This window comes from Sinocyclocheilus rhinocerous, unplaced genomic scaffold (genome assembly GCF_001515625.1).
Source record: "Sinocyclocheilus rhinocerous isolate Xijiao unplaced genomic scaffold, SAMN03320098_v1.1 scaffold864, whole genome shotgun sequence".
In the NCBI taxonomy this organism is placed as follows: Eukaryota; Metazoa; Chordata; class Actinopteri; order Cypriniformes; family Cyprinidae; genus Sinocyclocheilus; species Sinocyclocheilus rhinocerous.
This window is the reverse complement of record NW_015645567.1, coordinates 1,092,015-1,118,190: the sequence shown is the minus strand read 5'-3', so window position 1 is coordinate 1,118,190 and position 26,176 is coordinate 1,092,015. Positions and strand designations below refer to the sequence as shown.

The 26,176-nt window shown below is 39.6% G+C and overlaps 1 protein-coding gene across 1 annotated transcript in view; it reads right to left on the bottom strand.

Annotated features, from left to right (window-relative positions):
• Nucleotides 1–11,499: 11,499 nt before the first annotated feature.
• The window catches only part of LOC107706746 (zinc finger SWIM domain-containing protein 6-like), a 91,266-nt gene continuing 76,589 nt past the window's right edge, over nt 11,500–26,176 (bottom strand). The window contains exons 8-13 of the mRNA XM_016510550.1: nt 25,320–25,469; nt 21,741–22,007; nt 15,657–15,932; nt 13,482–13,645; nt 13,305–13,386; nt 11,500–12,386 (exon numbers count right to left, since the gene is read on the bottom strand). Coding sequence (XP_016366036.1) covers nt 11,524–12,386; nt 13,305–13,386; nt 13,482–13,645; nt 15,657–15,932; nt 21,741–22,007; nt 25,320–25,469 — 1,802 coding nt within the window. The 3' untranslated portion in view covers nt 11,500–11,523. The remainder of the gene's footprint in view (nt 12,387–13,304; nt 13,387–13,481; nt 13,646–15,656; nt 15,933–21,740; nt 22,008–25,319; nt 25,470–26,176) is intronic.

Sequence of the window (26,176 nt, the reverse complement as noted above, 5' to 3'; positions counted from 1 at the left end):
GAGGATTCCTTCCCTCCAGCTTAGTCCCGTGGTGTCTGGGAGGTCCACGGGACGATGGTAATTGGCCCCGTGCCAGAACAGAGAGTTGATGGTGGCGTCATCCAGTGCCGTCGCTGCGGCGAGCCCGCAGAACTCACAGGCATACTCGACGAAAGGGAGATCTCTACGAGCTAGGGCAATGAAGCGTGCCGTGATCTCCATAATCGCGGGGGGAGGGGAAAAAAAACGGAAAACAAAAAACTTTCAAAACGAAAACAAAAACACGGGGAGAAGGGGCGCCGCTTACTTTCGGTTTTCAGTGCTGTCTTCTGTCACAATGTGCCTACGGTGAGGAGCAAGGGGCGAGGAACGAGGAATGAGGAGAACGCAGGAGAATCATAATCAACAGTCTTTATTGACATCTAGGAAATCACACGTAGGACACGGGACCGATGTTCAATACCGGACGATGAACTCTTAACAAAACACTCCTTAAGTACACAACTTAATCAGGGGAAGACGAGACACACCTGGAATCAAATTGGAAACAATCAGGGAGTAGGAGCAGGAAGACCAAATAAGGGAATAGGGAAACACAAGGGATAACTAGATCTAAAGGCACACGGGACACGTAGGAAATTAAACAAAACACACAGAAAAGTCCATGGCGTGACAGGTGTAAAGAAACTACTGAAAAATTATTAGATTAGAACTGGCATTTTTTTGTTGTTGTTGAACATGCAGACTAACTTCCGCATTACTAACCATTTATTCACCTGTCAATCACTTCAAGTGTGCATGTAGGTGCACATACAGCAAATCCATCATGACTGGAGTGAGCGAGTGTGACCTTAAGCCTGATGCATGAATTCACGGCACATTCCCAGCGTTCCCGGCGGAGGCACGGGGATTACGGACTCCTATCTCTCAAGGACACACTCGCTCAGGTGAGCTGTGTGGTATCACTGCCTGTGCTGTCCTACGGTTCCCATAAGCCCCTGTGTGCCTAATTTAATCCCGTACGGTCCCCACACACCTCCCGCGACCCACGAAAATCCCGCGGTTTATTTTAGTGTGCTGTGACGGGATATAAGAAGACTATACCCCACAAAATCCTGCTGCAACACTCACATACACATATACACACATTCAGCTGGAATTATTAATATGTGTGTTAATATGATTTGCTTGAAATGCTTTGGGGTGTTTATATGATATAGCGTAATATCAGGGGTTTCTACTGAAGAGACAAATCCACACAATTTCTGGAGTCAGTGCAGATAAATGTGTCTCTATATAAATTAACAAACCTTAAAACACACTGTCTATCAATTCAGATCAATATCTGCATTCAAATCAATATGTATTTAACTTAGCAGCCACATAATATGATGCATCTATGGAAGACAGATAGGGCCAAAACTCCTTGAACGGAACATGAGAAATGTGATCGTGTCAACATGCACTGTTCGTCCGTGTTAACACGGCAATTTTGAACACGTTTCTATTGTATGTGTAGCCACGTACTTTCTAGACGTCTTAAGGCATCAGTTTTTGCTGCGTTTATTTAGTATTTGACTTGAAAGAACATAGAACTAAACAACTAACAAGGACGTGACAAATCATGACGTAAGACTGACATCACACACAACCTACAGATGCATGATCCTTCCTGAACAAATGTAATGTCTGATGTTTGCACACGTGCATACCATTACAACACGCTTCATGAATAAACATGACGTCTGATGTGTTGTATGCGTATATACCAACGTTCCATTGTGTCACATATGCAAATATAGTCTCAAATACAGCTATTTCACTGGATGATGTACATGTTGTCGCATTAACATGGACAAACAGTGCACGTTGACGGTCACATTTCAGTTTAAAGTTCTGTTTAAAGACTTTTGTCCCCGTCAGCCTTCCATACAAGTCTCGTGTGTTCAGCCAACAGAATTTCTGCATGTGAATGCCATGCTCAGAGCTCCAACATGCTTTTACTGTAACAGTGTGGTAAAACACAACATTATCCTCCTCAATAGATTACACACAAACACCAACACATGTTTTCTGTCTGTCAGAGGTTCAGGTTTCATCATATTACGCTCTGTGTGTTCTGTAGGCCCACTCATGATTGGTAGGCCCACTCATGATTGGTAACCGGGGGCAGATGTGGTCTGGTCCATGTTGTCTAGTTCAAGCTTTATTTAATCCAATCATTAGTTTAAAAGCCCTCAGATTGTGTAAGAAACAGATTACAGAGAATTGACACTGATTTGCACAGGAGAGCATGAAAGGTTAAGGCATGCATAATTGAAAAGTGAGATCTGAATATCTTGAGAATGTGAAAGTTCAAAAGGTGGCCTTCAAAGCCCTCATATGGAATACTTTTTTCCAAAAGAACAAACAGTGGCGTCTGGGTAAAATGTGAAGTGTATTGATTGGTCAGTGCGTTCTGTTGCTCCCACATTATGACCAGTGGCATTTACCAGCTCATTTCTGCAGTTAAAGTAAAGTTGGACTCTCTCACTCATATCATACGCTTTTTAAGATCATTGTACTTTTTCCCTGAGGTGCGCTTATAATGTTAGTCAAGGTTTTTGTGCAAAAAAAGCAACCACAGCTGCCGTTTTTTTACCGTAAATTTTACGGAATTTTTTTACAGTGTAGTTTAGTTTTCCATTTTCCACCTTCTCTCAATATTAAATGGCATTCACAATCAATTTTACTTCCATAATTAGACATTTCCAAACACAACAGGATTTTCAACAAATGTAAAAAAAATAAAACAGGATGGAACTTGATTTATTCCATCAGGAACTGATTGGATGGTGAATAGATATAAATGGATCTCAAATCTCCACTCAAATCTCTAATATTGATTTCAAGGCGTAATTAAAGAAAATAGTATAAAATAAAAACATAAACAAAATAAATCATTTTCCTTCTTTTTTGGATATGATCTTATGAACATTCTCCAGCAAACATCAATGGTCTGAAGGATCAACTATGCTATTTTTTCACCTCTTCCTTCCTACTGGATATCTTCTTAAACCTCACTCAAGGAACATTTCCAAAAAATGTTTCCTTCCATCTCCCTTCCATATTCTTGTCAAAGCACAACATTGAAGATATCCAGCCAGCTGGCGAAGCTCCAACAATATAAAACCTTGAGTCTTTGCCTTCTTTTGGAATGCAAGAGTTCTTAGACCAAACCTAATTCAAACCTAATTCAGAACCTACTGAATTCTGTGTTTTAAAATATAAATATGTTGCTAATTTAAAGAAGCAATTCTATAATGTATAGATGAAATATAATGAAATAAAAATTTCATATGCTCTGGTCAGTCTCGGGCACTTAACTTTATTTATTAGAACTTGATTATTTACACAAATGATGTAAGAAAAGGATGGAAATAAACAGCTAAATTTAACCATACAGTTACTCTTCTGTCGTTTGATCAGACAGGATAGAGTGGAGTGACACAAACCAAGTAACACCACAAAATATCAGTAACTAGCCTAAGCCATTGCTTATACTCGCTAGTACTGCTGTTTTCCCTCCAAAATCGTGTCACTTCCTGGGCAGTGATGTCATTGAGGGAGTGGCTTTTGTTTGTTAAAGGGATTTGTTAAAGACTAACAGGATGCCAGGAAAAACCTATAAATGGATTATCAGCTCAAAGTTTTATGTGAAACAACTAAATGAATAAGCAACTGGAATGTTTTTATTTTATTTTTATTTTTTATTAAAACCGAAACATCTTCTCAAATCAAAGTGATTTACAATTCACTGATATGTTTACTTAATTGTGATATTGAAATAAAAAAAGTGAGTGTAAGATTTTATCCAGTATATTAAGACATTTAATGGGGGACGTGATATATTATGTGACCCTGGAATACTTTCTGAGGAGTTTTCTGTGGATGTGTGTCTGTGAGAGCAGGAGGTTGTGGTGTTCCTGGCTGCAGTCGTTCATTGTTTCAGCGATTCTGCTTCCTGTTGAGGCTGTGAGGGGTTCTGTCCGGCCCGGCTGGCTCTGCAGTAATTGTAGGGTGTTTGGGTCTGGTTGTCTTGTGATAAAGGATCAAAGTTGACCACTGCCCAGCACTAAACTCCTGTGTTAGCAACACGTCAACAGTCGACATTTACAACCAGCGTTTCCTCCCCAGGAGGAAGTGTACAGCGCTCTGCTGCCGTTACATTAGATACCGTATCTCTTTATCCGGCCGTTCAGAGCACTGGTCGATGAGTTGAAGAAAAGGACATTTCACAAATGGCCCACAAGCGATGAAACGTATAAAAGGAACCCGTTTAATGCTTTATAGCTGCATGCATTTTTTTAAATGTTAAAATATCAGTGGGTATATGCTTAGAATGGCTTTCTACTCATGCGAATTTACATGTGGATCTTCTGCATGCATGGAATACCCAAATGACCTAATACATTGACTAAAATGTGAAGTATACAACCAGATCACTCTAGGTGCGTTCCATTCGACCGTAAGTGGACTGCGAAGTGGACTTCACAGGGTATTCCGCCATTTTAAGTGAGATTCCAATTCGAAGGGAGTGAACATGTTCGGTTCCAAGGGCACTGCGAACGGCATAGGGAATAAGGGAACATCGATACATCACTTCACAGGAAGTGGAGAGGGAAAATCACCCAGCTGTCATTGCGCACCGCGTCACCAGTCAGAACTAACGATGGAGCTGAGCCGTTAGAAGAGTTTTTAAAAGGCTCTGCAATGGAGGGGTTGCAATAAATGTTGTTATTATACAAATTAGAGGATTTATGAATGGTTATGGCCATGAATGTTACATTTGCATATTGTATTGTATGAATAGGTGAAACTAAGTAAAACCAGGGAGAAAGAGCTGAGGCTCTGTAATTTTTTTTATTTTACTTTATTTACTTCAGGAGAGTTCACTTTGAGGCTGCATGTGGGAAAGCGCACGAGATGAGACCACAACAATCTGTTAAGTCTAAACATATACATTTGGACAATATTTATTAGATACATAATTGTAAATGTATTTTATATGTATTTAAATTTGAAATAAAATAAATTACAATATTTATTTATGTTATATAATAATCTGCGTGACCCCATCGTTGCCTTTCTTTGATGAAGTTCCAGGGCGTTCCAAATGAGCGATTATTGTCAGTGAAGTCCACTTCAACGGATATCCCGTGCTTAGAGAGTAGGGAGCAGTGAACACTGCGTAGGGACCCTGTCAATCGGAACGCACCTTCTGTGTGAGGGCCAATTCCCATAATGCAATGCTCTCATTTTGATAAATAAACCAGACGTGAAATCAGCTGTAATTTTTCAACTCTTTACTAGTTATTTGATCATTGGCAAAAGGTCTTATTTTTGCACATTTTGAAGATTTTAATACAAATTATATTTATTTTTTATAATTATATTTTTTTATACATACTGACATACTAACCAGATGGCACTGAATTAAACAAGCAACATGGTGAAGTTAAGTGACAACAATTAAACATATTAATGTTTAAAAGGGCTTTAAAAAGTTATCCATGGTTTCATTCTAAACCCCAGGTAAATGAAATCCAGGGTTAATTTTCATGTTTCACATTGCTCATAATTTAGCCAGGGTAAACAATTAATATTCATATGCTGACCTTTCATACTTTACTTTCCTAAACCCCCGGGTTAACATTCTCATTTGCATATTGTAAGGTGTCAGTGACATTGATTGGACGAACGCAGCACGCAGCCTGTTTACATAATGGCTCTATCCTCATATATAATGTACTATCAGGTTTTTTCTGATTGGACTTTTCGTACTATAAATGTAGGCATGAAATGGTTTCGCTCCAAATTACGTTTTTTTTCTTTTCTCCTCAAAAGCTGAAACGATTTTCCATGACTGTACAAAAGCATGCGAATAAGAGCGACGCGATTGGTTGTTGGTTGCTAAGCATCTAGCTGGAACATTCTAACACAGCATCGATACCAAAGACTATAAAATACCCAACATGTGTCACTCGTATAGTTTTGAATAAGGAAAAATGCAACTCTCTATAATATAGAGTCTATATGGTTGCTCTATCTAAGGAAGCCCCGCCTTCTGAATAAAAGAGCCAATCGCTAATTGGTAAAGTCATCACGTCACTGCAGCTGCCGTTAGAAGTCCCGTGCTGCGTCCAAAATCGCATACTTCCCTACTTTATAGTATGTGAAAAACAGTATGTTAGCTGAGTAGTATGTCCGAAAACGTAGGCAGCTGACTTGCTGCCTCGCTGCCGTATGAGGCAATGACTTTGCAGGCAGCGTTTTTGCACGAAGGCACCTCATGAAACTGATTTTGGACAGGCTTCTGAGGCAGCGTAACGGTTTAATGATCTACAACAAAACAGAACGAGTTTTTGTGATAACTAAATGAATATTTAATTACTATAATACTGATTTCTCGCTAGAAATAACATCAAAAGTGCAAAAAGTTAGTCAGAAATATACATTTACACACAAACTGACCACCAAACGCAACTTTCAGACGCCATCTTTATTTTTTAGCTCAACCGTCACGGAATGGAACGCACAGGATTGTGGGATATCAAAGGCAGCGAAGGATACATCTATGCTGCCTTCAAAATTCGATCAGAAGAAGGTGCCTCCCGAGACAGGAAGTAAAGCAGAATTTGGATTCGGACGTGCCTTGATGCCTTGGAATGCTGCCTCCGAAGGCAGCATTTTAGAGTTTTCGGATGCAGCCCATGGGAGAGAATTTATGAATGGAAGGGAAGCGACGAAATGGACACTGGTGGGTCACGTGACAGTAGCACATCCGGATTTCATTCAAACTACCCTCATTCATACTATATACAACATACTTTTTTTTAACAGTTGTGAAGTAAATAAAAAAATATATATACCTACCCAGACAGTACATGATTTCAGATGCACCATCAGTTGCTATAGAAACAGTCAGCGCTCTGAGACGCGCGTTTAGGACTGCGCATGCGCACTGGCGGGTCTAGCCTGAAAAATAAGCTTTTTTAACGCTATTTGAGCAAAAGAAGCATTTATGAGACAGTTGTCAGATTCAAATATGAAATTTAATCGTAAGCTTGGCGAACAGTTTTGGAGAATTTGATGTTTCCCCATTCAAAGAAATAGGAGCTGCACTTGCATGCCCGAGAGGCGTTTCAAAGACGGCCGCCGAGTGAAATTACTTGCCTTAAAGGGACTTTGATTGACACGTTTGGCAATGCAATGTGGGATTAAAAAGCGGTGCTAAATTCGCTTCGAAATTATAGGTGTGAAACGTTCCTCTCCCAGATAGCACACGCATGTCTGACTCTGCAAGATGTCTGTTACAGATCGCTTCATCTGGAAAGCATCTGTTATGTACAAATATCTGATAGATATTTTAAAGACATTTTTCTAAATGTCTTTTTGACATCTAATAGGAAACGTCCTATAGACATATTGCAGATGAGCAAACATACGTCTTGCAGATGTAAATGTAGACGTCAAATAGACATCTCTGTGATGTACGTGTGCTATCAGGGCTACCAGTGGATAAAAGCGGGGTTTAGAACGAAGTTTAGCACAGCTAGGCATGATGAAGCGGATATCGTCCTCTTTTGGAAGACCAAACAAAGTAGTTTCGCTTTCACAACGAAACACAACATGATCTCCACAACATGGCAGCGGCGACAACAGCAAGAATTAAAGTTACGCCTTCTTTCTTTGCGTGAACATTTGGGCGGTGTTATGCAAATCTTCCCACATAGTGACGTAGACATGTGGGGGCGTGTTAGAACGAGCCGTTTTAGGTAGGCGTGGCTGACTCTTAACTTTTATAAAGAATATCTCTTTGGATTTGAGACTTTAGTCTTTGCAACTTTACAGATCTTCTTTATGCACCAAGAGCTTGTAACACTCCAAAGAGAAAGGAAAAATTGAAATCGCATCATACGACCCCTTTAAACCATAAAGTATATGCAGTAAGTTAATAATGTACTCTAAACATAAGCAAACATTGATGTCAGTGCTAGTTTTTCAGTGCATGGGACTTCTGAAGGGCCTCATCCTGTGTCCGCAGTCAGTGGTGTGATGTGCCAGGCCTGAAGTCACAGAAAAGCTTGAATTTGTCACCGTCTTCACTCAAGCACTTGGATATCTCCCCCCGAAACCCCCGGCCTCCTGTTCCACACCGCTTTGGCAGGAACAGATCTCCTCACAGGCCTGAAAATGCTTCATGGGAATTATGGCTGAGGCTATTACAGATTGTTCTTCCAAATGTACTGAGGGGCTGATGGTCTGGGCAAAGCGCTCCATCTTGGATTGACTGTGCATCTGTGCTCTCAGTAACAAAATGAGAGTGAAAAGCGTTGGTCAGCACGGGTCTTCGTCCCATCTGTCCGTTCCGCTGATGAAGAGAGGTGGAAAAACTGCTAAACTCTGCTGTTTTTGCAGCCCAAAGCAAACGTGGAAAAGAATCATATGCATTCTTTTAAAACATTAATTTCTCAGTCTCAAGTGAAAAGGGGCAGTGTGGTTCCGCCCCCCCCCAAGAGTGTTACTTTTTATTTTTCGACTCTTTAACATATCTGAACCCTGTCCATGTTTTTTGTGTGTGTGTGTGTTCACATAGCTAATGCGACAAGGTCACCAAGTGTCATCTCATTCCACTGAAGCAAAACAATTTTAAAATAATTTCGGTCAAAAGTGACTGAAGAGGCCCAGTGGGTTAAGGGCATTTACTCAGGTTTCTGCGTATCGTAAATTTTGCTAAATGCGACATGTAATTTACACAGTGTGAAGCTGCCCACCTTATCAGTGTGAGAATGAGTTTTACCTGCAGTATTTAACTTCATTCAGTCCTTCGCGTTCTTGACATCTCAATGGTTTTAAGCTCTTGGCTGGCAATTCCTGGAAGTGCGCCATTAAAAGCAATCGAGAATGTGAGAGGATCTGTTTTTGTGTAACTGTGGTCAACCTTATCGTTCTGCTTCAAGTGTGAAGGAGCAACTCAAGTGTCATAATCTTCCACTGCAGCCTGTTTGTCCACTTCCTGTTTAGTTTAGACAAGAGGGACACATCTTTGTTGAACTGGCATCTGGAAATTAGCAAACTGTAAATCCTAAAGCTAAGAACCCAGAAGCACAGAAGCTCAAGACAAAGGACGGATTGCTGGAAAAACTATAATGATAGTTTAAGAGTTTACTTAAAACTGAGAGCATTTTCTTATTATTTATCCTAACCATTTATTCCAAATCTATTGAGTTGATACCATTTTAAGCAGATTCCCAATGTGAAGGATTTTCCAAAATGCAGTCAGCACAATTATTCCTTATTCTTATTCCCAGAATGCATTACAAGTTTGGTGAAGAAATACATGCAAAATGGTGTATGAGTGAGAAATGTATCAGAAATTATACTGTAAATTGTAAAATAGATTTATAAAAAAATCGGTCATGTAAAAAGTGTCATGCACACAAATGACTCAATGATTTGCTTCCTCTCAAAAAACTAATTTTAATTAAAACAAAAATGTTGAATCATTAACAAGTTTATAAAACAGTGATTTAGTTACATAAATAAATTGATATCGGTGTATCAAATCTGAAATTCAACTTCATGAGAATGTTGACACGGGTGAAGAAGTACAATCGTTTACCTTTCATAATAAATAAAATGGAGAAAAATTATATTTCGGTTTCTAAACGAACAAAAAAATAAAAAGAGCTACAGACATACCTCTAAGGAAGGGGACACTCGACAATGTTTCTGCACCAAAAAACATAGGAAAACTGCTTTTTAAAGCACAGAATACAGAACCATTCAGCTAAAATTAAAGACAGTAAAGTTGTAACCAAAGTCGGTTGGCTTTCATTTTTAACGAACAAGTTTGGTAGTTAGAACTCCAGTTTGGTTATTTTAAAGCATTAAGACAAGGCAAGAAAGAAGGCTGTTTTCGTTTCGTTGAGGAATCCTATAGGAACGACAAAAGGAAAAACAAAAAAACAAGAAAAGTAAAAAAGCAACTAAACAAAAGCGTTTAAAAAACGTTTGAACAGTCAGACCTACACAGCAACTTTCTGTCTTGCACAAAGTTAAGATGTCAGCAGATAGGCATGTACATGTTATTGTGCATAAAAATGGAGCTTCGTCGTGACTCGATTATTGTGGAAAGAAACAAGAGCGTCAGGCCAATCGCTCGGCATGTTTGCGTTAACATCGATACTGTTGGATCTACATTTCTAGGCGTTTTTTTGAGGCACATGGGCCTGCGTTTCTTGCATTCCCAATTCTTAATGCTAAGGCTTGCTGCTCTGGTTCACTGGGTGTCCGTCCAAACCACTGGTGCCCTGTGCGGTCGGGTCTACGCCAACACATTCCAGACCGCTCGGATCGTGCATCGGAGGTGGCTCTGCATAGATACCCAGCACACAGGTTCACTGCCCAAATCCAGCCCCGACAGCACGGCTGTGTTCGGAATAGCACGTTAGCGTACGGTTACTGCGGCTGCAGTGTGTAGTATGGATACTGTGCAATGCGCTTTAAATGGGATTAAATGTGAAAAACACCCAGGTTCATTTCCAAGATTAACTGAATTAAACATGCAACGTCATGAAATCACGTGAAACGTTAATTGTGGAATAATGCCTACCGTTTCGCATACTATTTCTCACGCAGTAAGCAGCGCGCTAGCCTTCCATTCCGAACACAGCCCGAGACTCGCGTTTAGTCCCTCTGATATGTTTTGTTTCAAACCAAGGTACTGCAGCTTCAAGTATTTTGCATTACATAGAATATTCTTTTTATAAATTAGTTAACGTATACATTTCTTTTCAATATTCAGACATATACTATCATATATACAGTACAATAAAATGCTCTCATTCTTTCATGACCATTTTTATCTTTTTTTCTTTTCTTTTTTTTTTCCAAAGAGAATCCCTGAGATGTATGTCGACAGTCGCTAAGTTTCCACAAGCGCAAGCACAATGGGGTTGAAGACTGTGTGTGTGTGTGTGTGTGTGTGTGCGCGAGACATGCTTTTGGACGAAACAGCACTGCAAAGCCACGCAATTAGCCTGGTGAACTGAAAAGGAAACTCAAAAAATGGAGACGTGTTTTTGTTTTTCTCGTTTCTAACACTTCTTTAGTACACTGGTAACGTGTGACTGGTTCAGGAAGGAGTAAAGCTGAAGCCGTACGAGGTACTTGTCACTTAGGATGGAGGTGTTGTTTGGTTTAAAGCCATATTTCTTCTTCACTTTGAGGCTGTGAATATTTAACAGAGAGATCTGGAGTGCTGTGTGGACTTTCGCCACTGGACAACATATACTCAGTGTAAACCGTAACATCGTGACATACTCTCACACGCTTTCACACAAATAAAGGGGAAACGCACAAACTTCCACAACATGACAACGTTCCACTTTTTTTTTTTTTCTTTTTTTTACGCAAACGTAAGTCTATACACATAATACCGGTGTGGTTTGTATTGTTTTTGTCATTTCTTTTTTGACTTAAAAAGCGTACAAAGGTGGACTAGCCGAACCGCTCGCGCACGAGCATCATGAGTTTCTTTTTGCCTTTGTATATCTGTTTCAGGTTGTCTATGAATTGTGTGAACTGAATGTGTCCGTCGTGCGCCATGAGGAAAGTCTCTCTGGCTTTGCTGAGGAACTCGATGAACTCGCTGTAGTGCCGCGGGCTGATGTGCGTGAGCCGCGAGTGCGTCGTGTTGATGTAGGCCCCGATCGTAGCGTCCAAGAGCTGTCTTAGCGGGGCTTTGTCCAACGACATCAACTTCCCAGAGTTCCTGCGGCTGTGCAGCGCCACCATGCCAGGCGTGGTCAGTGTGCAACGCCGCAATATGTCCGACAGCACGGTGGCACACTTGACGCTTTTCACCACCAGCGGGATGATGGCGGCCAGCTCGTTCTTTCCCAGCGAGTGGCTGAGCGCACAAGCCCACAGCACGTCGTTGATGGCGGGATGCGTGTCCTGGTTGTAGCTCAGGTTCAAATGCACCATCGCGAGCGTGGCCAGTTTGTACGCGCGCATGGGGTAGCCGCGGTGCTCCATGTAGCGCGCGATGGTGAACAGCTGCGTGTAGCTCATGCCCGTGGTGGCCGCATCCAACACGATCTGGTAGGCCGTCTCGAAGGCGATGTGGTCCTTCTCGCAGAGCGTGAGGGCCGACAGCGCGCAGTTCTGAGGGTCCTTCATGGCGCACTGCAGGGCTAACGTCCGCGCGCTGCTCGCCAGGTTCTCTTGCTGATGGCAGTCCAGGTGCAGCCGTACGATGGTGCTGTTGGACATGACTGTGGTGGCCACGATGCTCGTGGCCTCGGTGGGCGTGAAGAGGGTGAACCAGCTCTGCATGATGCTGTCCAGTGCGTAGACCCCTGCAGACACAGACAGGGGAGCAGAATGTCACTCAACTTCCAAAAAACAAAACTGTCCCTGTTTACTTTCTTTATACATGTTCGTACTGTGCTTAATTTGTCAGAGCACATAAAAAGTCTTCATGATATTTCATCAAAAAGTCATAAATTATATTTATACACAATGTCATTAAGTAATTTGCCATTTCTAAATGATTTTATTGATTAATTTAAATAATGACCATTTAAATATATCATTTATGAATTTATTTGATAGTATATAAATGATAGTATATAAAAATAAATTTAAGTAATTATATATATTTTTATAAATTATATTATTTTTTACAATATTTAATATTTTTTATATTTGATATAATATGTATATATTTTACATTTAAATAATTGTATAATTTTATAATGTTAATATTTAATTCATGAAATTAATAATGCATCCATGATGATTTTCATTTTCATGATACATTTTTTTATTATAATTTTTGCAATAGCTGTGGAACAATTATTATTTTATTATTGAATAAAAGTAATTTCATTATATTATTTTACTATTAATAAACAATAGTATTTTTTGCCTCCAGGAGCTCTGCTTTTTCCGAAGAGAATCGTAAAGCTGTATATTTCTTTTATAAATATGATAAAACTAAAGACTTTTTGGAGATATGAAGGATGCAGTACTACTCTATAGGTACTCAAGATTAACATGAGATTGGGTGAAACTGTGTGTGTTATGCCCCCTTTAAATTTTAAATTGCTGCAATTTTATATAAGCAACAAGTCACTCATGGCTGATTATTGGTTATTCAACCCAGTTTCGCTACCATACCATGGTAAAATCCCTGTAACAGCCTTGATTGCCTGATTGCTTTTTTGTAACTGGCCAAAATCTGGTAACAGTGAAAGCTGAAGGCTCAAACTTACCAACTTCTGTGGCACATGTGACTAGCCATCGTACCATCTCTCGCCGCCGCCAGTTCAGCGTTGAAAGCGTCATACGCATTACCTGCAATTTATTAGAAAAGAAAACGTAAGGAAATGGGCAAAAACAGGTAAAGTGGAGATCACAGTGTGCTGATGGATGAAGCGGTGGATGGATACCTGAAGACCCAGCTCCAGGGAGACCTTCAGCAGAGTGATGTCCGGCAGACTGTCCATGAGCGTCGCTATCTTAAAGGCATCCTGCGCCAGTTTGAAGATATGAGAGGAGGAGTGAATGTTCTTCTGTATGGTCTCTAATACTGTCTCTAACCTTCGAGCATCACCTACAAACAACACCGAAAAAAAATAACGCATGTTAAGACATGTATGAATGGTTTCCACACAGTAAAGCCATCAAAACTATGAAATATAACACACAGAAGTATGCAAATTATGTACCGACCAAAAAGTTACACACACACATATATGAAATATATAAATTATGTATATATTTATTACATATGAATGTGTGTGTGTGTGTGTATGTATATATATATATATATATATATATATATATAGAGAGAGAGAGAGAGATTTATATATATTTTATAAGGATGTAACGATGCACCCTGAGCTGGTTGAACATCGATACAAATATGTAACTATTTAAGTTGGTTGAGATGTTAAACAAATCGCGATACAGTAGGGGGTGGCAGAGTTTATATGAATGTATCTCTCTGTCTGTATGAATGTATCTGACTGTCTTTAGAAAAGTTTAGATGGTATTGTCATTTTGCCTCTGTATAATCCATTTGAGTGTTTATTAGTGCAGTGCTGCTTTGTTTACAGCGGTAACCAAGGAAAAGCTATATTGCTGCGGTTTCCTAAGCGCCACCTGCTGTCAGAGAGTGCATTTGTGTTCTCATTCAGCCCGTCTGCTGTTTTTGTTTTGTGCAGATGTTTTATGTAATATGGTTTCACAAAGCTTAAGTCAGACCATTCTGTTTTAGCTTCAAATTTTGAAATTATACAATCTAATTTAGATTAAAAATGTCTTGACTTTTTAAATTTTTTTTTATTCAGCATCTTTGTTTGGATCATGAATAAAGTGCAGTGGTTGCCTCTAATTGTCTAAACAGACAAAGCCTTAGTTTGTTTATATGAAAAGATTTCTTTTATTTGTATTATTTATTTGATTTGGGGTTTGTTTTAAAATTTCAATCTAGTTATTTCAGTTTCACAAAGAAATGTGCAGCATTTTGTCCAAGTAATCATAAAAGGACACCTTTTCATTTATAATTGGTCTTAAAACTCATTTTGTTATATGTGACCCTGGACCACAAAACCAGTCATAAGGGTCAATTGTTCGAAATTGAGATTTATACATCTGAAAGCTGAATAAATAAGCTTTCCATTGATGTATGTTTTGTTAGGATAGGACAATATTTGGCCAATACACAACTATTTGAAAATCTGGAATCTGAGGGTGCAAAAAAATCTAAATATTGAGAAAATTGCCTTTAAAGTTGTCCAAATGAAGTTCTTAGCAATGCATATTACTAATCAAAAATTAAGTTTTGATATATTTACAGTAGTTACTTAATGTCCTAATGATTTTTGGCATAAAAGAAAAATCGATAATTTTGACCCATACAATGTATTTTTGGCTATTGCTACAAATATACCCCAGCGACTTAAGACTGCTTTTGTGCTCCAGGGTCACATATAATATGTAAAATATACTAATATATATATATATATACACATCTCAAAATTTTTAATAATAAATAATATATTATTTATGCATTCATTATGTGTGATGGATTCACACAAGTGATGGAAATTTTGACATGACTGGCCATTTTTGTAAACACTGCAAACAGTCACCAGTGACCTTGGAGAAACATCAAGCGCTCAGAAACCCTTTCCCCCCGTCTACAGCACTGCATCACACACACACACACACACACAGCTACACAATGAGCCGTGAGTCAGCACTAGTGCCAGACGCCCGACGTGATGCAAGACGCTGAGAAAACCTTCAAACGCTCAGTTCTGGGACAGGATTTCTATTTATCACCAGCATGTTGATTTCCTCTGATTTCAGCTTCTCTGCACTGCGGTGCGATTAGATCTTAAAAATAGTGCTGCGGATTTGTAACTTCTCCAAGCGTGTTGTTTCTCCAAACCGAGGAGACGAATGCAGGTTTGATTTTTCGGTCTGGGCTCGTTGTTTTGCAGTCTGCTAGCGGAAATGTGGTACACAGGCCTGCCATTAAGCAAACAGCGCTGTTGTCACAGTAATAGCAGCCTGCGCATGAGTGATGGACGCGCTGGCCAATGCGACGGTCTAACCTTTGGCTGCAGTGAGCATGGTGGAGGCCAGCTCGCACTGCTGGGACTCGATGTGGCTGAGGGTGAACCATCGCGGGTAACGATTGGGGACGACTGATACTATATGGTGAGGCCGGGACATGTCGCCCGAAGCAGCCATGGATTCCAACACTGGTAACCTGCAAACAAAAAAAGACATACAGATCAACACTAGTGTTATTTTCCAAACCACAACCTGTGGAGGAGTACAGTCAATCATCAATAAAACACAACAGTGGTATAAGTAAATGTTGCATATTTAGCCTAAAACTGTATTTTTCAGGCTTTTCCAACTAATGTGCATGAAAGACGGGATTTCCATTCCAACAACCATGATTTCTCCCATTTATTTACTATGAGTGGTCTGCTGTAATCACAGACCGTACAAGAAAATAAATAAATAAATGAATCTCAGGTATAGATTCATTAAAATATTTGTGAATCAGTTTAAACTAATCATTACATGTGGACAATATACAATATATATACTGTATATATATATATTTTTTTTTTCATTCTATAATTCTATATTTAATTAGTATTTTATTTATATATATAATTTGATAATATATAATTTAATTTAATAATTATATATATAACTTATTACTCAATACACTATAAATGTACTATATATGATGTTTATTTATTATATATATTTAATTTTATTCAATGTACTCTGCAAAAATAAATCAATCATAAATATTCTATATTTAATTTCTATTACACACAAACACACACATAATTTGATAATATATAGTATATTCAGTAGGCTAAATTCTATAATAAATTCTATATTTAAATATATATATATATATATTACTATTAATAGATATATATTAATAATAATAAATACATATATTTCATTAATGTTACATTAATAAAAATTATATTAATGCATTCATTATCTAACACTGATGTCATAGATAGAATTTCACTTTATCATTACTATATATATCAAGTTGTTACAAAAAAAAAAAAAAAAACTTTAAATGTTATTAAAAGGACTGATTTATAAATGTAAATAATAAATTGCGGTACCACGGGACAATACTGAATATTTCACCTGCTCTACAACCACAGCAGAAGTTTCCTCTGGAAAAGGACAGTGTGTCGTTCTCAAACAGAGGTTTTGCTGTATTGTTTTAGCCAACTAACATGAGCCTGGAGGCAGCCCGCGGCCTTTACACACACCCCATTACTGACCATCCTGTTTGTCTGGACACTTACTGTGCTTCTGAAATACTACAACGAGGCCAACAGGCGCATCCGACTGGATTCGACCACGTTTTAATCATGACATGATCATCAGAGATCTTCCATACTCTAAATAGGAGTGCATTTTTGCTGTGCACTTACAACATGGACATCCTCATTATACACAGATGTCGAATATGACTTTGTAAATTGGCTGTTAGTTGCATGTTGGGCATCTTTGATGGCTTTCTGAGGCTACCCTGGCTTTCCGATCATATGCTACTAAAAATCATCTATCTGATCATGCATATTCATGTCAGAGCAGGATTTCGTCCTTCGCCTCCAGTGCAGCGGAAATATGTCCAAGCATCGTGTCCTGGCATGGAGCTAATTACCAAGTCATCTAACAAAGGGAATTGTATTATGAGGAGATCAGCCCTCGTCTGAGCCAATGCCATGGAGAGCAGTTATTTGGAGGCCACGGTCTTTTTATAGAGAAAGTCAATACTGAGCCCGAAGCTCCTGCGCTGGCTAAATTTAGGTGGATTTTTGTTTGATACCATCGACTTTATATGTGTATCCTGAGCTGCAAATCCCCCGGTAAACACAATCCAATCAAAATATAATACAATACCAGACAGATTTGGTAACAGGACTTTTTTGTGTGTATGTAGGTTGGTCAAAAAACGAAAATTAATAAAACATATGAGAGGAAATCCGTGACAAGATGTCGATATAAATCTGTTGAACCAGCCTGAAGTTGGAAATCTTGCCAGAACCAGCCATAAAGCAACATACAATCAAAGATAACACTGATGGTCACAGCGAAATCTCACGAGTCCACTGTGCTTAACTGCATTTAAACATTAAATATGTTCAGACTGGCTGTGATCGCGTTGCGCAACAATTTCACTTTCAGTGTGGACGGACAAATTATTGCATCACACCTATTTAGCACACAGTTTATGAATTTCTGTTGCACATCGGCACTCACACAAATTTCATTGTAAATCATTCATGGAATCATTCTTGCATAAATGCTCACAGCAGTTTCCATCAATGGATTTTTGAGGTCATGTTACAAAAATCCACTCAGATGACTCGCTACTATCACCTCTCACTTGCATTTCTATTTTGCACCAATTTGCCTGAAAGTGACAATTTTGTTTGCTTGAACACATGGGATGGAAGATTTACTCAAGATTACAATTTTGCACATACATTAAATTTGCAACCTGGATGGAAACATCTATATTTATGTATATAAGAACAAGCAGAACTGATTTGAGTGTTGATTCGTAAAACTAAACATATAGTCTTTTAAGACAGTCACTTGATATTGTTGCTTTGAAACGGGTGTCTCCAATTTTGCGCATATATTAAATTTGCAACTTGAATGGAAACATACATATGGAAGTGAATGTGAAAATTTACATAAGAACAAGCAGAACTGATTTCGGTGTTAATAATTCATAAAACAAATCGTAAATTGTTTCTTTGAAATAAAAATACCAATTTACTCAAGATTCCAATTTTGCGCATATATTAAATTTGCAACTTGGATGGAAACATCTATACTTGGGTGAATGCAACAATTTATATAAGAACAAGCAGAAGTGATTTCTGTGTTAATTCGTAAAACTAAACACATTGTTGCTTTGAAACGAATATATCAATTTACATAAGAATCCAATTTTGCGCATATATTAAATTCGCGAATTGGATGGAAACATACATACTTAAGTGAACGTGACAATTTACATTAGAACAAGCAGAACTGCTTTATGTAAAAGTACATATTTTTTGTGTAATGTTTTGGTAAATAAAAAAAAATTGCGTAAATGTACATATTAGCTGTTTCAAAGTTACAATTTATGCTTAATTTAATGAATTATTACAAGAAAATACATTTTGCTTCTTATTTCGTAAAACCAAACGTAGATTGTTGCTTTGAAACAAACATTAATTTTTGCAAGATTAAATTTTTTTTAAATTAAATTATTGAAATACATATTGAAGTAATTGCGAAAATTTACATAAGAACAAGCAGAACTGATTTTGGTGTTAATAATTTGTAAAGCTAAGCATAAATTGCTGCTTTGAAACGAATGTCAATTTACGCAAGAATAGTTGAACAATTTTCATTCTGCTTGTGTTTCATGAATGTTGTGTATGCGTGTGTATATGCTGACAAAGACTTCATTTCAATATTCAAAATATGTATTAAACAGGTTTTGTAAAGGCGCATGAATAACTGTTGCTGATCATGTAAAATTGACGCTAACACACACACAGGGTTTGTACAGGCGCACGTACACAAACGGCCACAAACGCACACAGGGAGTCGGAGGGGGTGTGTGGGGTGAAAAGAGCGCTCTGCGTTACCTCTGCAGCCCAAATTAGACTCAACGACACATATTTATTATTCACACTTTTTCAAAAACTCATTTTCAGTGGCCATGAATTATTTAGCAGTTTTCCAAGCAAAAGGCGCCTTTTGATTAAACGGAGCCCCAGATAACCTCACGCCCTACACACACACATCTGAGAATCAGCGAAGGCTTAACCGTGCCTTCTCAGAGTGAGTGAAGACGGTAAAAACAATAGATGCGAGGGGAAACTAAGCCACAGCCGTGGGCGTGTTCTTTACTGTAGGTGGACGTGACGGCTTACAGATCGTTCTACAGACCCTCCCCCTCCTCATCCTCAAACCAGATGAAAACCACACGCCCACTTTCAAGCATGCAGGCCTTTTCACACTTGCCTACAATATAAACTGCAATGCTAGAAGCCATATGTGAGAGCTTAGCTTTCCCTGTCATTAGATTATTTTCGACTGAGAGGGCAGCGACCACAAGCCACTTCACAATTACACACGGCACTGGACATACAAACAGACACCGACAAACTACCCAAAATAAACATTCATAAGAGGCATACGTGGTGCCTACATAGACAGCTACCTAGGCAGCATCTTAACCAAAATAAAACCTCAAATGTGATGCTCTACATAAACAGAAACTCACAAATAGCGCTCCTCAGGTGAAGCTCATGAAAATTGACTAGTTAGCATATTGCTAAGCTAACTGTAAGAATAAAAATACATTACACACAAACGTTTCATAAAATTATATATATTAGTATAACTAAATATTAATGTATTTATCTCGAATAATTAGCCATCAAGGATTCATGATCTCCACAGAGATTGTTGCAAAGTATTCTGGGATTGCCTTTTTTGCGGGGCATGATCATGCTTGCCTCATAACATCCCTTGTTTTGGTTAAATTATAAACACAGCACTGCATGTATACTTCACAGCAAATGTATTCCCAGAATGCCTTTGGACAAGCTTTGAGGAAAAAAATAAATAAAATGCAGGACATATTCCGCCATTTTGCACGTTGAACATCTTCCCATATAGAATACAGTGTTTGGTCAAACTGTTCAACTGAACCTTAGTAAGTATCTGCTTATGTAGCCAGTTGACAGCATGGCAGCTCACTAGGGCTTGGAACAGAGCTACAGTCACGTCTTGCTGAAGATACTAACTGAAAACACACACACACACACACACTCACACACAACAGCTGAGCATGCTAACTCTATTACAGCGTGTGCTGGAAGGGGGTGACGTGCTCTGGATGTCTCTCAGTGTGAGAACGCTCTTGTTTTGATGGATTTTCACATTTGGCCAGAACTCCCCCAAACCCTGTAGCCAATAGAATGCATGCCTTCCTGTTTATTGTGCCCCCGTCAAGCTCTTGGCATATGCTGGGTGGAGGAATCCACACAGCGGGGTCACTTTATCGGTTTCTCTTCATTCTTTCAAAACAACCCAGTGGCATTCAGAGGCGGCTCTGTAGGCAAAGACCGTTTCGTTTTACTCCCAACACCAGCCGCGAGTGAAACAAACAGCCTCGTCCACCACTGAGCGCCTTTACACATGCTTGAACACTGCTCTGAGGGAAATGAAACTGAGTCTGAAACTTTGTTAAAAGAGGAAAACAACTAGGTTTTCTGAAGAAAACAAGAATGGTTCTTGCCCCTGCAAAACATGCCACCATGATGTTGAAGTTAACTTCACAACTTTGCCAGCTAATCCATTGCTTAAGGTTCTGAATGGTTTCTACGACATTGCTAGGCAGTTCTAGGTGGTTAAGAGTCAGTTGCTAAGGTATTCTTAATGGTACTAGGGCCTTGCAAAGTAAGCAACCATCTAACAAGGCCCTAACCTTCGTATCTGACCAGCATCCACCCAGAACACCCGACCAATGCCCTAGAAATTATTCAGAAACATTAGAAATGGATTAGCAAATACTGGGAATGTTGCTAAGCTAACTTCAACATCATGGTGGCGAATTTTGCAGGGAAATCATCCATGATGTTGTGATCCCTAGATAGATTAGCTTAGCAACATGCAAACTTTATGTCTAGATCCCTAGTCTTATCCCTAGATTTTACTATGTATTTTTCATGCTTATACATTACCAACGTCCAGAGCAACACCTTCTACAACAACAACTGAATCAGCTAATCAAGGTCTTCAAGATTACTAGAAATTTTCAGTCAAGTGTGTTGAAGCAGGTTGTAGCTAAACTATGCAAGAAGGCAGCCCTCCGAGAGCAGAATTGGACACCCTTGGTATACAGTACGTGCTATTCTAGAGCAGATATTTAAAGACATGCTTCAGAAACTATTTAGCTAGATATTAAGCTGACGCATGAAGAAATCAGATGCACCCATTCCAGAATTGTTAGCTATGTCCAAATTGCTTCCCCAGGCTCTTGCTTTCAGCCTCAGTTAATGAAAAACAAACAGCATTGCTGTCATTCTCTCGCACTGTAAATGTGCGAAATCGTCAAGACTTACCCTCTAACAGGAAGACTGCTTGCTTGCGGAAGATCTTGACCAGGGTATCGTCCAGGTCAACTTCCTGCAGCTTGGCGATCAGGTGCTCCTCGTTGCGGCACACCTTCTCTTGGGCGTACAGTCCGTCGGGCATAATTCTCTGCTGACCCAGTCCCATCAGGGCCGTTTCCACCGCCAGGGCCAGATATGACTCACCCTCCTCCAGGAAGCGGCGTGTGGACGGAAACAAGTGCAGCTCGCTGTGCTTGCTCGAGCTCATTGTGCTGGCTGCAGAGGGCGAGAAACAGAAAGCGCGTAAGAAACTGGGAGGTGGTGACACCTCCCGAGTAAACCACCGTAGTGAGACCTTCCTCCCAGGCACTGGTTCTTAGACAGGTCTTGTCGTATAATAAGGCACCAGAGAGGAACTCTGCCTGGTCTAATGAAGCAGCTCAGCCTGATAGGGCATAAGGCAAGGCATGCTCAATTAGGCTCCTCAGTGACTGAGGTAATACACTGTACCCTGGACTCGCAAATGCATTGGATGGTTCATGCATCACATTCATATCTGTGAGATGGTGCGAAATGCTATTGGATATGACGAGGCCCAGGCTGTAGTTAGAAACCAGGAGAGAGCGAGATAGACAGGCTGAGCCCCTGCTCTTCACTCTTCACTGATCTCCAGCTACATGGACGCCAACTCCGACATGCAGCTCTGAGCCTCGCAAGCCTTCCTATCAACTCTGCATCAAATCCAGCTTTTTAATTGGCTGCATTGGAGTCGATTGGAAAGGCTGGTTTTTGTGCCGAGGATTAGCCCCTTAACCAATCAAAAGGCAGCATTTAGTGCAGAGGGATCAAAATCTCAGCCAATTAAAAGGCCGAATATGGTACTAAAGATTGATGCCTCAACCAGTCTTTCGATTGGCTTTGAGAAACTTATCCTTAGCACCAAATCCAGCCTTATAATTGGCTGGGAAGTCGATCCTTCGGCACCAAATCCAATCATCTTACTGGGTGTGAGGAATAGAACCTTTGCATGCAATTAAAAAGCTGGATTTGGTGCTGAGGCAGTCCCTCAGGACCAAATCGAGCCTTTTGATTAGCACCAAATTCAACCTTTTAATTTGCTAAGAGGTCAATCCCTAAGGACCAAATACAGCTTTTTAATTGGTTGCACAGGAGTCGATTGAAAAGGCTGGATTTTGTGCTGAAGATTGGCCATTCAGCCAATCAAAATGCTGTTTTTAGTGCCAAGGGAATGACCTCTCAGCCAATTAAAAGGCTGGATATGGTGCTAAGGACTGACTCTTCAACCAGTCTTTTGATTAGCTGTGAGTTACTTACACCAATTCCTTTAACTGGCTGAGAGGTTGATCCCTCAGCACCAAGTCCAGTCTTTTTATTGGCTGTGAGGAACCAATTCTTTGCAGCCAATCAAAAAGCTGGATTTGGTGTTAGGGAGTCGGTCCCTCAGATCCAAATCCAAACATATTCCTCATCTTTTGATTGACTGTAAGGAATTGTACCTAAGAACCAAATCTACCCATCTGATTGGCTGGGCATCATCAACCCCTCAGCACTAATTCCAGGCTTTTAATTGGCCTTAACGAGCTATCCCTGAGGTTTCTAAAACTGATTTTCCACCAAGCAAATACAGGGCCAAAATTAGATGCAATTTGCATGAAGGCCTAAAGATATGCTTAGATTAAAACAAAAGGACTTTTGCGCAAACCCCTCCCTTAAAACCTTGAAAAACAGCAAACGTGCCATGTATTTAAAAAAAACACATCAAAATACCCTGGATTTCTGATCTTCCATGTCGTTATTATTTTAAAGAGATAGTTCACCCAAAAATTTTAATTCTGTCATTAATAACTCACCTCATGTCGTTCCAAACCCGTAAGACTTTCCATCTTCTTCAGAACACAAATTAAGATATTTTTGATGGAATCTGAGAGCTTTCTGACCTTGCATAGACAGCAAGGGAACTACCATGTTCAAGTCCCAGAAACGTAGTAAGGACATTGTTAAAATAGTCCATGTACCATCAGTGGTTCAACCGTAATTTTATGAAGCGACGAGTATACTTTTTGTGCACAAAGAAAACAAAAATAACGACTTTATTCAACAATTCTTCTCTTTCCTGTCAGTGTCTGCCGCTATTCAAGAGAGTACCACGACGCTTGCGTGTGCATTCCTCTGCTTGGAAACAAGGTGCAGTGCATGTGTCGTGTACTCTCGTGAATGGCGGCGGACACTGACAGGAAAGAGAAGAATTGTTGAATAAAGTCGTTATTTTTGTTTTCTCGGATTTCATCAAAAATATCTTAATTTGGGTTCCGAAGATAAACGAAGGTCTTACGGGTTTACGTAAGATGACATGAAGGTGAGTAATTAATGACAGAATTTTCATTTTTGGGTGAACTATCCCTTTAACAGCAAAGTGAATCCAGAGCTCCATGTCCTCGGTTACATATTAACACCATTGGCGACTCATTTGGGGCTAATAATGAGAAGCATCATAATGTTTTAATGATGCCTCTTTGGACCCGTGTGGCTGGCTCCGGGAGGATTTAATGTCCTAATCAAAAAGGAGCACAAAGAGGGAAGCTCGAGGCTTCACACCTTCTTTTATTCTGCACACCGTCCACCAAATCTTTTTCTTTCTCCTTCCCTAATAAACTCAAAGTTCAAAGCCAGCCACAGCAAGAGAGAAATAGAAGCCAGAGCTTTGGCTTAAGGAGAGCCTTGTCTACTCTTGGACTAACTGAATCTAAAGGAAGCCCTAGACAGCAAGCTGGGAGGTTAGGAGGGCTACGTTGGGATACATCAGGCAAAGTTACAGCCCCTACATAGTCCACAGATATCCGGTATCATGCAAAATCCTATCCTCATCAAAATCCTTTGGACCATAAGTCTCCTAATCAGGTATAAGTTTGTTAAGGGGTTCAAGCGTGGATAGAACTTTGCACATACACTAGACTAGTGGCTCAACGGTCTCCATCTTGAGTAGGCTTGCTCTAGACGGGTGAACGCACCCTACCCTTTCTGGTGCCAATCAGAATGGGCATGAGCCCAAAGGCAACAATAATGTTTAATTGCAGCACCGTGTTCTCTGATTGTGATACAGTCGTCTCTCCAATCAAAGCTCATGAATAAGACATGAAAATTAAAAATGCAGCAGGGAAGAATAGACTTTTAGGCTCAGATAAAAAAGACTCATGCTTTACTCTTAATATATACCATATCTTTTTAATCAGAGTCTAAAATAGTAGCATACGTGAGGTTAATTTGAGAGAGGGTTGATCGGTCCTACTACAGTGGTCTAAAACGCTGAAAACTCTTGTTGCAAATGGATGTCGTCGATAACAAAGCAAAAATGATGTATGATTTACAGACTGGCTTTTCCTAAGTGGAGCACATGGCACATGAAATATGATGTATTACATTAACAGTTTTAACTATAAATATTACAGAGGATGCTTAAGACGCCTGACGCTTTAACAGGGTGTTAATAGGACTTGACAGTTTTAGCTAATTCGTAAAAACACTCTGTAAATAACATGAATCATGCTGCGGCATCTCGCGTCTCTGTACCTGAGAAATCTAGGAACCCTCCCTGCAAACTGTCTTCATCCCCACGGCCCGTTTCCATCAGCGTGCTGAAGAGCGTTCCAATGGGGTCCAAAGGGTGGCCCACCCATCCCTCTAGATTGGTGATGGACGTCACCCCTTTATGAAGCAGATCTAGATGGAGATAAAGATAAAATTGTTTGTTTTGGATGGTAAAAAAGGGTGAGTCATTATTAATTTGAGTCATACTCTGGTTTTCTAGTATTCTTGAGTCATGTGTTTCACGTGAACCCCAGAATGCATTGCGAAGAACTTTCATCAAAGATGAATTGAGAGAAATTATAAATATTTAATTAACTAAAGAAACAAATACTAGCACACAACCTACGAAGAGACAAAACCGTATCTAGAGTCTGACTTTGTGAGGCGAACAATGGGAGACTGTGATTTCCTATAGCATCTGTCTCTTGTGGAAATCACTGCACTGGTGTTTTACATAAAGCCCAGAACCGGGCCATAGAGCTGCCTCATTTGAATAATATGAATTATGCGTGGACACTTTCACCACAACAAGCAGTCATTTGCATTTAAATGCAATTGACCTGAGCCCTGCTGGGCATGAGTGGACATTCAGCTCTAGTGAAGAGCATTGTTGCATGAAACCGTTACCTGGCCATTAGATACTGAGACACCGAGCACAGGAACACAGCACTGAAAAGATAATTGGGTAACAATGCTACCATTTTTTGGCCTTTTTGGCACTGTTAAAGGGGTCATATGATGCTGCTAAAAAGAACATTATTTTGTGTATTTGGTGTAATGAAATGTGTTTATGCGGTTTAAAGTAAAAAAAACACATTATTTTCCACATACTGTACATT